A 16,702-nucleotide genomic window follows, 5' to 3' on the forward strand; every position below is an offset into this window, starting at 1 on the left:
GGCCTGCATTTTCACCCCTGCCCACCTGGAATTGCTTTAAACCTACACTTTATGGTTTAAATATTTTCTCTCTGTCCTTTCCTTCTCCGTGTTGGCACTTGATTCATTGGTGTGTGTTTTTCTCTTAAGATTCTCTCTACTTATCTTTCTCCTCCTCCCATGGTTCTCCCCTTTCTTCCAATAGGCCCATTTGATTAATCTGTATTCAAAAGCCCACTCTTTTTCTTCTGGCTTTGTTAAATTTTGTGCAATATTTGTTAAACAGTGTACCTAAGTATCATCAGGGGCGTTCATTCAAAATTCAGCTTTCTCTGCTTCCTAGTCCCATCCCCTCTGATTCAGTGCTGGAAGGGGGTCCTGGAGTGAGAGCTTCTAACAAACAGGTGGTCTATAGACACTCTTGTGGGAAAGACTTCTAACCATGTTCCTTTTGCTATTGTGAAAAACAAAATAATCTCAGCCCTTCCTTCCCTGCTGGAGCTAGAGAGCTGATAAGCCCAGCTCTAGTCATTTATGTAGTTAAATCGATAGCCTTCCATTTTCCAAATTACATGAATGAGCAACACAAGAGTATGATCAAAATAAATCTGACTCTTTACTTTGAGTGTTGTATGCGAGATACAATATTTGAGTTGAGAGCTTTTCTCCTCGTGGGTCCCACGTGGCATCCTTCAGAATTTAATAGTTCATTTGTTCTTCTTTCACGACTCTTCATTCGTCAAATGTTTATTGAGCTTTCTTTATGTCAGAAAGTATCTTAGGAATTAGGAAAACAAAGGTGAAGACTTGATAGCTTGGCACAAGGGTTGGCAAGCTAAGGCCCAAGTTGGCCTCCTGTCTTTATAAATAAAATTTTATTGGAACACAGCCACACCTATTTATTTGTATCTTAACCTATGGCTGCTTTAGCTGCAGAGATGAGTACTTGCCAGTGAGACCACAAAGGTGAAATCTTTGCTCTCAGATCCTTAAAGAAAAATTTGCTGACTCCTGGACTAGTGGGTGGGTCAACACAAACAATTAAATTCTCCCAGGGAGGCCTGAGTTCAGGGCCCTGGAAACATCAAGAGTGAAGGAGCATGATGGAACCTTGTGGGTGAAAAGGGTGCACTGAGAAAGGCTCTACCCATTGGGCCTTGGAGATATGTAAGGAGTCTGCCGGGTGGGATAGTCTTCCTTCCAGAAGGACCACACCACAGGGAGAATCCCAGATCATGATGAAGTGTGACTGACCTGTTGGTGCCTGAGGAGGAACTTACTGTAGGTGAGGCCAGAGCTTTAGGTGAGATCACATTATGGAGGAGCTTGGACTTAATCCTCTAGAACCATGGTTGCAATTCCAGCCATCGTGAGAGTTCTGAGAGGCCTTTCAAGAAAGCAGATGCCCAGGCCTCTCTTCAGTTCATTCAAATTAGACTTTCCTGAAGTAACGTTGGAATCTCCTGTTCAACCAGTTCGTGATGATCTGCTAGCCTGGCAAATTTGAGAAACTCTTCCAGAGCCATTAGTTGCTCAGGAGATATTCTATGTCTATCTGTTTACAAGCTCAGATATGCATTGGGGAGATACTTTTGCCATACTGTATGCAGAATGTGCTAGAATTTGGAGAATTTTGGAGGTAGGGATAGCAGTTGGGGGCGGTGGATCTGGTGACAGTAGAGAGAAATTAAACTTAGTGATAGTGGAAATGGAGAGAAGTCAGATTTGAGACCTGTTTCAGAGGTTTCACTGGGTTTGACAGTGATTGATGGTGAATATAATGGGGTGGCTGAGGGCAAGAGCCAAAGGTGAGATTTGGGAGTGTGGCTTGTGATGGCATCAGCTGGGCTTGAGCAAATGGGGAATGAGTTGTAAATCTTTGATTATTTGAAGAAACATAAAAAAAAAAAACAACCCTCAGATTTTGCTAATTCTGAAGATAACCCAGAAAAATAATTATATATAGAGATAATTTGTGCAGTGACTATTTCTAGGAAAACAGAAGTTAAAAGAATCATAGGATAATTCACTTGATGTTTTTTTTTAAGTGAAAAATGATCTCTATTAACTGAAAAATGGAAAGGAACTAATCAAATACCCAGTGGACATACACAAAGCAAAAGTCACTGGTTAAATTTAGATAGCAACTCATCATAAGTCATCATCTGTAATCCTCAAAGCACTTAGAGATTTGCAAGTAACATTTAAAGCATATAAAATTTAAACTATCAGTGTGATTAACAATATTCATTAATAGCTATATCACCAAATTTGCTTAAGGGAAAATGTTTTTCTGATTTTATATCTCTGAAATTTGCTAGAAGCATTGGTCTTAATTGTAGCATGCCACTAAAAATCCATCTTTGTTTTTCATTCTATGTGTCAAATACCAAGAGGCTATCCATGTACTTCTGTGACTTTTAATCTTGGTATTGAAATATACCAGAGTGCTATTAAGACTGTTTGATCTTGGTTTTGATGTATTCTTTGAAACTTATTTCTAATAACCAGGACTTAAAAAGGATTTGAAATAGGCGTTTAGGGAATGAAATAAAGAATGAACTAAGCCAATAAAATTCTGGGAAAGTGATTACTGAACACATATGGTAACAACAACGATAATAAAATCAAAATTGTTTTTAAAATTTTATAGCCCAAAGTACACATATTTATTATTTTTCAGGAGGGTAGGAAAAAGTTGGATCGAGGAGGTAGCTCATAACATATGACCATATTATACATTTGTTTCCATATTAAAAGGAAAAAAATTCAGCATTCAAAGCCATGATCTAAATGGGATCCAACTATTTAAATATTGTGCTATATATATGGAATAGTTTGCCAATTTTAAAGTTTAATCAAGCTCCCCCAAACTTGTGGAAAATGTATGTGAAAGAGATAATTTTGGAAATGTTATAACCACAGAAAAGATAAAAGCTTCTGGAAGTTGTTTCTTGGAGTCAACCGGCATAATGAAAGTCTTAGGAATAGAAATTATAAATAGGTGGGCGAACTAGGGAAGATGGTTACATGGTGGAATTGAATCTTTATGTATTTTAAAGCTATGGATATAATTGACATAATAAATATTTGCATTTTAACAATTTTTATAAAAACACTTTAGTGTTTTAAAGGATATAGTCACTATTTTTCTGTAGCTGCAAAGTCACAGACTTATATTTTAATGCACAGCCTGTCAGTGCTATTGAAAATTTGGGTGTCATGTGGGTGCTTTAAGCTCTCTGCCTGTTGGCTATTGGTGCCAGTGAGAATGGAATCTAGAAATAAAAAGAAATCATGGCGGCGGGGGCGGGGGGGGGGGGGCGGGGAGATGAAGCTGGCACAGGTCACAGGTACAGGTGAGGCTAGCTTTTCAGTAGCCGTCAGCTCTCAGAGTTACCCCCGTGGTTACAGGTTTTATACAGTGTGTGTTTTGTCTTCAGATTATTTCATGATCAACGAGGTCTAAACCTTGACATGTTTTTATCATCATTGTTTAAAACATTTTCTTAAAGATTTACTTGCTGTTTATCTCCATTTTCTCTTTGTGCAAAATGCATGACTGTCTTTAGTACTTGGTATTCTGCTCCTTTTCCTTAAGAAAGCCTCTCACCTACCTGTTCCATAGGAACTTGGAACTTTTCCTTTGATTTTATAGCTGTATTCATCAGAGACCAATTGAGTTATTCTAAGAGAATGTCATTTTAAAACACCTGTGTCTTTCATAATTAATGGAGGTCAGAGTTAAGTTTTATGGTGTCTCTAGATAAAATGAGTCATTTAGTTAATATGCTCATGATGGCTCAACCTTTTCTTTAATGCCAGCTGAATTTTATTACTTTACACGAGGACACAGATGAACTTCGCCTATTAAGGCCCATACTGCTCCCTCAGAGAATATATTGTTGTGCTTAGTGATTTGTTGCTATAGGCCCCTGGGGGAAGTGACGGGACACAGGAATGAGTTATTCAGTCCTGCAGTCAATAAGAAATAAACCCCAGTGATGAGGGAGGCAATGCACTCAGATGTCTAGTGAGTAAGGGATGAACAGGCTTCAAAACTGTCAGCCAGCATCTGCCAAATTGAATGGCTTTGTGATTTGAATTATTCAGTCTATTGGATCTGTTTATTACCCCTATATTAGCACTCCTAATAGTAATATTTATTACATTGGAATGGGCAGTGTCAAATGTTATTCCAGAACATTGAAAAAAAGTAGGTCCCTACCAAGGGGAGAAAAGCTCATACTTTTGTTTACCACAGCCATTAAAGTGGACCTTTGTAGCTTGGTAAACCCTTGCTTTGCACTTCCATAATGAGAGGGGGTGGGGAGGGGATGGAAATGGAGAGCAGCTCCCCTAAGCTGTACAGCTAATACACTCTGAGAATCTAATCTCCTAACCTTGTGCACCACCACCTTTCTCCTTAAAGAATGCTAATATTCCTCCTCACTACCTATTTAAATCTAAGGGTGTTATGAAGATTAATGAGACCACTTAAATGCTTTGGGTTGCTCAAAGCATTGCCCTGCAAGAGAAACTGACCCTGTGTGAAACATTTGGTTAGCGTTCCCTGTTGGCGGGGAGCCAGAGCATTACTCCTTCATGTTGGAAAGGTTGGTAGCCTTTCTCGTGAACCTCACATATGTGGTTTTGCCTCCTCCCTGAGCTCACAATAGCAAGATAAAGAGGTTGCCTCTTTGGTAATGCCCTGGAGAATAGCCACTTGCAGAGTACTGTAGATCTTCCTTTAGTGTGTGAGTGGCCCCACATCTGGGAATATCCATTTTTTATTCCCTTTAGAAGATTTTCTTTCTTTTTGTAACCTTAAACTTTGTAGGTTGTTGACCTAAACTCTAACAGATCAAGCCGTCTGGGGAGATTTTGGGTCCCTCATCTTGCTAGCTGGATTGGAATTTTTCCAACAGCAAAAATGCACTCGGACCTGGAGCCAAATAGTTTGAGCAAAGAGGTTTGAGAATAGTAGAATCCACCCTGGTGTTTTGTCAGATTCTTGAGTCCAGGGAGACTAGGGAGTTCCACAAATGTTTCACTTTTATTTCATCTTTTAGAATATTTTTTGAAATCACTGAAAATTATGATGGATAAAGTGAATACTGAAATGTGTAATATTACATATTTCTAATATGGAAAGGTCCAGCAAGGCATTAAATTGCTTCCTTGGGGTTTGTGTAGAGCATAGTCATGTATTAAAAAGTATTTGAAAACATTTACCAATTCTTTTTATTTTCATCTACCAATTCTTTGTCTACAAAATTAAACAAATAAAAAAGTGCGACAAAAATGTAACCAACCAACCGACATAAAAATAGACCTTAAATACATGTTGAGGCTCTGCAAGCTTACAGATCTATTAATTCCACTTTCAAAACTTTCCAGTCAGTATAATCAACTGACTTTATGATTAACAAATGTTATAGGTAACTACTTATTGAATACATTTTTACTAGTAAAGAATTACCTTTAATATTTATATGCTGAGATTTTATTTAAGATTATGTTGAAACACAGTCCTCATTTGCAAATGATAAAACACTTGAAAAGCATTTCCCAGGAATTTATCAAAACATACCATGATAAGTCTTTTGAAGTCTTTCGTTAGATGGCCATATGGTCATCCAACTCTAATGGTCATTTCACACATCTGAAAATGGTCATGGGATTGTAGGACTTTGTGTTATTTAAATATTGCATAGTCTTTCATTTCATAAATGAAGAAACTTGGGCACTCTTTAAATAAGTATGGGTAGGCAGTGTCAGGAAGAATTGATGAGAAATAAGAGGATGAAAGGAAGCACCATCTAGTCAACCAGACCAGCAGGATTTACATTCTCTTAATGAGCAGACACATACGTCACAGTGAGATCACAGTCCCAGACGTGAGAATCAATGACCTAGAGCAGTGGTTGGCAAACTCATTAGTCAACAGAGCCAAATATCAACAGTACAACGATTGAAATTTCTTTTGAGAGCCAAATTTTTTAAACTTAACTTCTTTTAATGTCACTTCTTCAAAATAGACTCGCCCAGGCCGTGGTATTTTGTGGAAGAGCCACACTCAAGGGGCCAAAGAGCCGCATGTGGCTCGCGAGCCGCAGTTTGCTGACCACTGACCTAGAGAATCAAAAGCTTGTCATTAGCAAGCAGTGCTAAACCTTGAATCATCTCAAAATTATTTGTAAATGTATAGGTGACTGAACAATGACAGCACGGAATAATTGTACTATAAGAACAATTACTGTGTGTGTGTGTGTGTATTTAGTGCCAGTGAAATTAGGAAGGGAACATTGGATGACTAGTGAGGCCACATAGCACAATGGGACAAGGGACATTGGGGTGTGTGTCTTATTTCTAACCCTAGGATTTTCTCTAAGTCCTAATAATCTTGGATAAATCATACTGCACATCTTAATTTGAAGAAGTTTCTCCATCTACAAATGAAGGGTATATTCTCTCTAATGACAACTCAGCTCTGAAATTCTTGGATTTTATGGTTTTTATTAGGTTAAAAAAATAATTGAGGAAGACTTAAAAAATTACCAATTTGAATCTTATAATCCAGAAGATACCAAAGAAAAAGTTCAAATCTTTGGTGCTTTTCTTCATTGAGATGGTGGTGGTGTTGCTGGCAGTGATAGTATCTCATTATTACTGTGATATTTTTCCTAATAAGCACACTCCTCCTCTCTGCCCCTTCCATTTACCTATTAAATGCCTCTGCCATCCTGATTTATTACAGATGAGATGATTGTGAGGGCACCATAGTTCCCAGCTGTTTAGTGAATGCAGAGTAAATAGTTAAAATCACTGGTAAAGGCTGGGGGTGGAGGGTGGTACTTTTGTAGACAGTCGGGACCTGAGGGGCAGAAAAGGGATGGTCAGCAGAGTGAGGTTCACTTGGGAGCTGTAGACTGAGATGTTGCATGATTGTCATCATAAATCAGTGTCTTCCTGTCTTAGTCCCTTCGAGCTACTGTAACAAAATACCACAGACCGGGTAGCTTATAAACAACAGAAATTCACTTCTCATACATCTGGAGGCTGAAAGTCCCAGATCAGGGTAGCAGCATGGGGGGCTCTGGTGAGGGCCTGTTTCTGGGTGGCAGATGGCCAGCATCTAGCTTTGAGTCCTCACATGGTGGACAGGGCTTGGGATGTCTTTGGAGCCTCTTTTGTGGGGGTAATAATGCATCTCTCAAAGGCCCTGCATCCTAATACCATCACCTTTGGGGGTTAGGATATTTAACATGAATTTTGGGAAGACTCAAATATTAAGAGTATAGCGCTTCTCCTATGGAAAACACCTGAGAAGTGGACCCAGGGGTTTCGGAGAATGATCTCTATACCTTCTCCAATCCTCTCTCCAAGTAGAGAAGACTTTGAATGCTTCTCTCCAGCTGGCCTGCCCAGAGCTCTGCAGAACATCAGGGACACTACCGTCCTCTTTCCTCATGACATCAAGGGACTTTTTGCTCTTCCTTTGGGTAGGAGAGCTGCCTTTCTCAAAAGTTTCCAGGCAGGGGTGGGCAAACTTTTTGACTCGAGGGCCACAGTGGGTTCTTAAACTAGACCGGAGGGCCGGAACAAAAGCATGGATGGAGTGTTTGTGTGAACTAATATAAATTCAAAGTAAAGGAGCGGAGGGGAGAGCAAGAGAACCGGATAGAACAGCCGGATCCGGCCCACGGGCCGTAGTTTGCCCAAGGCTGTACTATAGTGTGGGCATGTATGTGTGTATGTGTGTGTGTGTGTGTGTGTGTGTGTGTGTGTGTGTGTGTGTGTGTGAGAGAGAGAGAGAGAGAGAGAGAGAGAGAGAGAGAGAGAGGTGTGGATAGCCTTGTAATATCATCAAAGCCCTCAGGTAATTCATTGACTGAAAATATGAATGGTTTCTTTTACAGGGAATATTAACAGAGACAATGAGTTGGAAAGAGTGTGATGACTGACAAGATAAACAATGTCTTTTTTTTCTTCCTTAAAAAATTCAGCCATGAAGAATATGCTGAGAATTTCATTGTGCCTGGAAATTTTGATATATTTATAAGCTGTCTAGGAGTATCTATATCAATTGCATTTTTACCATGTGTCAGACACCATTCTAAGTGTTTTCATTGGATTTAAACCTCACAACCACACCAGGGGCCAGCTTTGAGTATTGGCTCCATTCTACAGATGAGAAGACTGAGGCACACAGTGCTGCAGCTTCCTTCCTGAGGTTGGATGGTGGTAGAGCTTTGGCTTTTGCACAAATATTCTCAACCGCTAGGCAATGTTGTCTCCTGTAACAGAGGGACAGTGACCACTGTCTGCTTCCTACATCCAGGAAGCCACTAAAGAAAACCAGCCTGGGGGTCAGGGTCAGGTGCCCTGGTACTGCCTGATGGCCAGTGATTGCCTCTGGTGCCACTTGTATACTCAGCACTTGAAAGACTTTTCTCTCTCTGTGTACAGATTTCTAATGTTTCTTACAGGAGTCCCGCTGGTCTCTTACTTCCCATCAGTGAGCTCTTGGCAGCTCTTCAAATGCAAGCTGGCCTCCAGGGGTGCCTACCGGGCAGCTGGTCTGCAATCTTCCACGTGTGCGCTGAGTTCACCATCCTGCCCCCGCAGGGAGGCGTTTCTGATGGAAGCCTTGCCTCTGCATGGTGCCTGACTAAATAAAAATAGACTTTGCCTTAGCTGGTTTAGCTCAGCGGATAGAGCGTTGGCCTGTGGACTGCAGCGTCCCAGGTTCGATTCCCATCAAGAGCACATGCCCGGGTTGTGGGCTCTATCCCCAGTTGGAGCGTGCAGGAGGCAGCCGATTGATGATTCTCTCTCATCATTGATGTTTCTCTCTCTCCCTCTCTGAAATCAATAAAAATAAATAAATAAATAAATAGGCAGGCTCTGACGCAGTAATCTGTTCTTCATAGTGGGCTAGGAGTCAACTGTAAGAAAGCGAGGGGACGTTTTCCCAGATGGCTTTGTGGCATGTGCCAGCAATGTGCCTGGGGCTATTTTCAGAGGTTAAGTTGGTGGGACACAAAGAATGTGGCAAAGAGGCCATTGTAGTGGTTGGAGGAGGCAATTTTCAGTGAGTGCAGGATAGCAGTGTCCCCATGGCGGGGGACAAATTGTGAAAATCTGAGTGCCCAGGGGTCGATCCCTGGGATGTGTGAGACCACCTTGCAAGGGATTTTAGTCCTGTTTCTTCCCCAAGCAGTGTGTGCATTCATGCTATTGGATGTCAGCTTCCCTACTGCATTGTCCGCCCCATCTGTAGCCACACCGTAGGCACCTCATTTGGTCCTGTAGGCTTTGCCTTTGGCCTAACTCGGCTGTCACTTCTTATTTCTACTGGGACGGCATGTCTGCTTCTAACATCTACCTATCTCCCCATATAGTTAAAGTAATCTACAATTCTTTCTTACTGGTGTTGGAAAAATTTGATTATTTTTTTATATGTAACCTTGGACCAACCCATTATAACTTAACCTCAGTTTCACTGGGACTCCTCCCCACCATCCTGCATTCTTGGGGCCTGCTTTCCATTACTATATGCCAATTCTCCCGGCTTTATTGTCTGCACCTGGGCGGACTTTCTCCTCCATTCATCCCTGGAGTGCCGTTCCTGCACTCCAGCTTCTCATCTGCATGCAGTTTCTTCACAATTTGAATTAGAGGCTGAGACATCTCACAGGGAGGTCCACCCGTTCTTTCTAAAAGCTACAGCACTAGAGTCCAAAGCCTAATGCAAAGCCTAATATGACCCAACCAACCCCTCCCCCCCCCACCCCAAACCCCCGTCTCATGCTCTGCTGGGCTCAATTGCATATTTATTTCACTGTTCTCTCCCTTCACTGTTGAAAGCTGATAGTGTCCTTCTCTCTGATTTCCTGTTTCACACTTGGGAAGATAGGGCTGACTCTTTCAAGCCCTTGATGCTGGACAAAGTTTCTGCTTCTAAACTTATGATGCACTAACTACATGTAACAAGACAGATCACTCTAATACTCAGAGCATTGCTGAATTCAAAATATGGACACATTTTAATGATAAAACCCGTGAATGTAGGTGACCTCTAAGAATGAAGACTCATGAAGAATGGTTTTCTATCATCTTCAGTTTCAGAATCCAGTGCCCATGTCCTTTTGTCCATTTCACATAGATCAAGAGATCCAATAGTAATGTAGACTTAGCTGAGTCTCACACACGCACACAGATGCACCGTGTGCCTTAACTTTCTCACCTATCTTAAATGTGTGTTTGTCGCATTACTGAATTCCATTTTGAACTCTGAGGTCCAAGGAAAACTATGCTACACGCATTCTTAGCAGGAGGATGCTTTGGAAGCCAAAATTCATGTTTTCTTTTATTTCTTTGTTCTTATGATTTTTATGTTACTTTTTTTGGACTTATAAAAAATAAAGCTCTCTTTTTATATTTTGCAGAAACTACCTCTTCAGGTTACAGCTTGACGATTTGTCTCTGATCCAGGTAGGTGCAATTTATTTTCCTCAAGCTTTTCTTTTTCCATCCCAATTAGCTTACTGTCCGAGGGCGTGAAGACAGATGTGTGTAAAGGTATTAATCAGGGCCATGCAGGGATGCATTGCATCTGGAGGTCAGGCCACAGGGCTCTCGGCTGCCCTGCTTGATATGAGTCACCACCTGCTTTGATTCACAGTTGGCCCCTTTCTCCCGCTATGAACTCCTCTTCCTTTCAGGGGCACCATCTGACTGTCTCTTCTTCAAATGACAGATAATTCAAAGGACACTTCCTCAGTGTCTGAGGATGGCCTGTTCTGCCTCAGTTGGAATAATCATTGATTATTTAGTTAGATGCTTTCAGACATCATATTCTCATAAAAATCCACCCTCTTAAAAAAAATCATTGTTTCCTCTTTATAATGAAATAACTATGAACATATGTGTTGAAAACTACATATCGCAAAGAATTAGATAAGTGATGATACATAAAATTACAATTTACCTACATCTGTGTTCATGGTTTAAAGAAGGAGCATGTGACTCTTATGTCTGAATGGAGTATTTATTTTATTGTCGGAGCTGAACCACCAAGACCCAGTTCCCCTCCTGTCTTTTAGACATGTCTGATGACCAGGATCTCCTTGGAGGGCAGAGGGTTAGGGCACAGATGTCACCTTCAACAAGGTTCTAGAACTCCCTGTGGACATGCCAGAATTCTGGGACTGTGTAATTTGGAATCGGTTCCTCAACCAGTTTTAATGAAACTCTCATGTGCTGGAGTTCTACGAAGTTATTGGAAAGAAGTTTATATCATTTCCTTTTCTTTGTGATGCTGGTGTTAATGGACATGCAGGAAACTTTAATTATCAGTGCTAAAATAAGCCAGCCCCACAAGCAAAGCTAATATTGGTAAAACACAAGGGCTTTGAAGGTGGTAAACTTGTTGGTCCATGACGCCCAGCACTGTGGGTGGGTTTCCTCATCTGTGAAATGGCCACAAAAGACTCCCTCCCCCATACTGTCACTGCCAAGATTAAATGAAGTAAAACATGCACAAAAGATAAGGCACAGTGATTTTTGAACAAATGTTAATTGCTTATATTTTTTTAAATGGAATAATAATAAACAATATATTATTATCCTAATTGTTTCATTGCACTGGGCAATGAATTGTCTTTCCATTGCAATTTAGTATATAACTAAAGTCTTTAAATGAGTGTATTGGTTGGTAAAATTATAAGGTATTAATAATGACTCAGAATAGTCAGCAGTTAAACCAAAATACTGTTTTAAAGTTCTGATTTTTAAATAACCTTTTATTAAAAAATGTAGACTTTTCAGTAGGTAGGAACTGCATATTATGCTCATTGTGATCCTCATGGTATAGTATATTATCTGGCATATTGAGTGTTTAAGTAGGATGTGCAGCCTGGCTAGTGTGGCTCAGTGATTGAGCATCAACCTATGAACTTGGAAGTCACGGTTTGATTCCCGGACAGGGCATGTGCTTGGTTTGTGGGCTCGATTCCCAGTGAGGGGTGTGCAGGAGGCAGCTGATCAATGATTCTCTCATCATTGATGTTTCTCTCTCTCTGTCTCTCTCTTCCTCTCTGAAATAAATAAAAATATATATTTTTTAAAAGTAGGTTGGGCAAATATGTGTGTGTACTAGCGTATTCATGGATTTCCTAATTTCCTAGCTCTCTTGGTTTAGAGCAGTGGTTCTCAACCTTTCTAATGCCGCGACCCTTTAACACAGTTCCTCATGTTGTGGTGACCCGCAACCATAAAATTATTTTCGTTGCTACTTCATAACTGTAATTTTGCTACTGTTAATGAATCGTAATGTAAATATCTGGTTCCAGGAAGAACAAGCAATGGGCAAAATTGGAGAGCATCAGAACTGAGAATCAGTGACAGCCCTTTTTTAACACCAGACAAGCTTTGTTTGATCCTGACCCTCTCTGCCCAGCATGGCAGTGTTCTTGCCTGTCCCTGTCACCTGCACCACCATGGAACACTTTCAACTTGTCTCGATGCTGCTTATAACTTCCCAAACTACAAGATATTTTCCAACTTTAAGAATTTGCTCTTGCAGTCCTCTCTCCTGGAAACATGTTGACCCTACCCTCTTCTCAATCTAGAAAAAGATGGCACATCCCGAGTCTCATGTTAGCTGTTCCCTCTTTGTAACCCATCCTGAGTCTCTTTTGGCTGATGACCCTTGGATGCCTTTTATGGGCTCTGAGCCCTTACTTCTGACTAGCCTACTGCCTCCCATTGACGTTCACAATGTGTGCTGTGAGGGGCATTGTGCTTCTCCGTCTCCTCCGTATTAGATTAGAGCAGACCACTAGGTTAGGTTACCTGGCAGGTAGTAGACTCAAAACAAATGTCTGTGAAAGTTTTCATCCCTTGATATTTAGCAACATGTTCACTCTTTCTTTATCTTTTTTAACTTACCATTAGTGGAGTGCAGGTAAATTACATATTTTTGTCCCTAAAATGAAGAGAAGGGAAGTTGTACAGCCAAGATACTAGAGCAATGAGAAATACGTGCTGAAATAGGCACCCTAAAACACAGCTGTGCACATTCTCACCCCACAGGACAGTTCTTGAACAATCTAGGCAGTTCAAGACTCTGAATCACTCTTTTTTTTTTTTTTTTTTACATCCCTGTCTGCTCAATACTGTAAAACACTTTCCCTCTTCCTTAAAGTCTTCCCCCAACTTGACATTGTTTTAAGATTAGTGCCAGGAAAGCAGATGTTGAATAATGTTGTTGTTTTTTTTTCCAAAACTCAATGTAGTGATTTTCACAGAATGCTAGAGACCCTCCTCACTGTCGGTGTCCCAAGCTCAGCGAGCTGCTTTATGTGGAGCAGCCAGCACGGGCTGGGGCACAGCGGGAGCATGCCCAGTACCCCTCAGTGCTTCTTTTCTCTCTCCACTTCTTTAGGTCAAGGTGGTCCCCACATGACGATTTGGTGACCCCCAAATCTGTTGTTTAGGGAGAGCAGAAGAGGGCGTTTCAGCTCTCATTTCTGCCAGAGTGGTGAGGGGAGGATGGGAAGTGAGCTGCTGGTGGGATAGTAGGAGTCGGAGCACAGCGTCTTTACAAAAATGGTCGTGCCTGTGGCTCAGCCTGGGGAACAGTGCTGAAATGCACTGTTGAGAAAAACGGGCTTTTGTCGGGGCGGGAGGAGGGGTGGGGCTGCAGAATGGGAAAGCTCGCTGCAAGCCTGATGTGGTCAACAGTCTGGAACTGGAGTCCACAGAACCCAAGTTGGAAGTCTTGGGACAGGGTATCGGGGAATAAATGGTGCTGGAAAAATAAATAAAAGAATATAAAGAAGAAAGAAAAAGAAGGCTTGTTGCTTTTCCCTCCCTAGTAGGGTGAGATATCAACAGTAGAGTTTCTAAAGCAGTAAAGATTTGAGCAAGGGTTGGGTTAGGTAGGACACAATTACTCTACTACCCTGAGTTAACATTATCTGAGTTAGATCTCTTGGTGTCACCACAGAAATATTCCCAAATAAATAAACCACGAGGTAACAATGGCTATATTTGGAATATGTACTATGCTTTTTGTTTTAGCAACAGCCTAATGTATTAAAGTGGAAGACTAAGAGTCACTTTTTTAAATTTATTTTTTATTGTTTAAAGTATTACAAATAGTAGTACATATGTCTCCTTTTTTTCCCCCATTGACCTCTCCCTGGCCTCCCCTACCCCCCACTCCCATACATGTCCTCACTCCTCCACCCCCGTGTCTTGTGTCCATTAGTTATGCTTATATGCATGCATACAAGTCCTTTGGTTGGTCTCTGACTATTCCCCTCCTCCCCCCGCCAATCCACCCCTGCCTTCCCGCTGCAGTTTGACAGTCTGTCCGATGCTTCTTTGCCTCTGTATCTATTTTTGTTCATCAGTTTATAATGTTCTTTATATTCCACAAATGAGTGAGATCATGTGGTATTTATCTTTCACTGACTGGCTTATTTCACTTAGCATAATTTTCTCCAGTCCCATCCATGCTGTTGCAAATGGTAAGAATTCCTTCTTTTTTATAGCAGCGTAGTATTCCATTGTGTAGATGTACCACAGTTTTCTAATCCACTTCTCTGCTGATGGGCATTTAGGTTGTTTCCAAATCTTACCTATTATAAATTGTGCTGCTATGAATATAGGGGTGCATATATCCTTTCTGATTAGTGTTTCTGTTTTCTTGGGATATATTCCTACAAGTGGTAATTCTGGGTCAAATGGCAGTTCCATTTTTAATATTTTGAGGAAACACCATGCTGTTTTTTTAAAAAAATATATATTGATTTTTTAAAGAGAAGAAGGGAGAGGGATAGAGAGTCAGAAACATCGATGAGAGAGAAACATCGATCAGCTGCCTCCTGCACACCTCCTACTAGGGATGTGCCCACAACCAAGGTCCATGCCCTTGACCAGAATTGAACCTGGGACCCTTGAGTCCGCAGGCCGACGCTCTATCCACTGAGCCAAACCAGTTAGGGCAGTGGTTGGCAAACAACGGCTTGTGAGCCACATGCGGCTCTTTGGCCCCTTGAGTGTGGCTCTTATACCACGGCCTAGACGAGTCTATTTTGAAGAAGTGGCATTAGAAGAAGTTTAAGTTTAAAAAATTTGGCTCTCAAAAGAAATTTCAGTTGTTGTACTGTTGATATTTGGCTCTGTTGACTAATGAGTTTGCCTATCACTGGGTTAGGGCAACCATACTGTTTTCCACAGTGGCTACACCAATCTGCATTCCCACCAGCAGTGAAGGAGGGTTCCTTTTTCTCTGCATCCTCTCCAGCATTTGTTGTTCATTGATTTGTTGATGATAGCCATTCTGGCAGGTGTGAGATGGTAACCTCATTGTTGAAAAAAGAGATAGAGGAAGATGTAAACAGATGGAAGAACATAACATGTTCATGGATTGGTAGAATCAACATCATTAAAATGACCATACTACCCAAAGCAATCTATAAATTCAATGAAGTCCCCATTAAAATATCAATGGCATACTTCAAAGACCTAGACAAACTCTCCAAAAATTCATCTGGAATAATAAAAAGACCCTGAATAGCTGCAGAAATCTTGAGAAAGAACAATGTTGGAAGGATCACAATACCAGATATCAAGCTATACTACAAAGCCACTGTTCTCAAAACTGCCTGGTACTGGCACAAGAACAGACATATAGACCAGTGGAACAGAACAGAGAACCCAGAAATCAACACAAGCCATTATGCTCAATTAATATTTGACAAAGGAGGCAAAAGCATACAATGGAGTCAAGACAGTCTCTTCAGTAAATGGTGTTGGGGAAATTGGACAGATACTTGCAAAAAAATGAAACTAGACCACCAAGTTATAACATACACAAAAATAAACTTAAAATGGATGAAGGACTTAAACGTAAGATGGGTAACCATAAAAATCTTAGAAGAAGCCATAGACACCAAAATAGCAGACATTTGTCGTAGCAATATCTTTACCAATACAGCTCTGAGGGCAATGGAAACTAAGGAGAAAATTAACAAATGGGACTTTATAAAAATAAAAAGCTTCTGCACAGTGAAAGAAACCATCGACAAAACAACAAGAAAGCCCATTGCATGCGAGAATATATTTGCCAATGTTATCTCCAATAAGGGTTTAATCTCCTAAATTTACAGGGAACACATACAATTTAACCAAAGGAAGATAAACAATCCAATCAAAAAATGGGCAAAGGACCTAAATAGACACTATTCGAAAGAGGACATGCAGAAAGCCAAGAGACATATGAAAACATGCTCAAAGTCACTAATCATCTGAGAGATGCAAATCAAAACAACAGTGAGGTACCATCTAAGAGTCACTTTTAATTTCAAGAAATAAAACCTGGTTTTCATCAACCAATAGGAGGGAATTAAATATTAATGTGATATCATTTATGAAGGAAATTCCCTTGCAGCTCGCCTCGTGCTGAATTGGAGCCATCACATCTTGGAAACCAATCATTTTCAGGCATCTGATAGAAGACGTGGCAGTTTACCGTTATGTGTCTCCCCTCCTTGTCATAATAACAGATTCAACTCTTCAGTATCACTTTTCTTCTTGCCTTGGTCACAGTAGTTATTTTGCAAGAACAAAGCTTTTTGAAAAATATAAAAATGCAGCTGGTCTCCAGATTGATTCCCATTTGCCCATCTGGGATTGTACCCTTTAT

The 16,702-nt window shown here is 40.7% G+C and overlaps 1 protein-coding gene across 2 annotated transcripts in view; it reads left to right on the forward strand.

Moving 5' to 3' along the window:
* The window catches only part of SEMA5A (semaphorin 5A), a 400,847-nt gene that overhangs the window by 204,605 nt on the left and 179,540 nt on the right, over positions 1–16,702 (forward strand). For both annotated transcript variants that reach the window (XM_080679990.1, XM_080679991.1), the window contains exon 5: positions 10,434–10,479. In XM_080679990.1, coding sequence (XP_080536116.1) covers positions 10,434–10,479 — 46 coding nt within the window. The remainder of the gene's footprint in view (positions 1–10,433; positions 10,480–16,702) is intronic.

The sequence above is a fragment of the Plecotus auritus genome (genome assembly GCF_963455305.1).
Source record: "Plecotus auritus genome assembly, chromosome: 7".
NCBI classification, from domain to species: Eukaryota; Metazoa; Chordata; class Mammalia; order Chiroptera; family Vespertilionidae; genus Plecotus; species Plecotus auritus.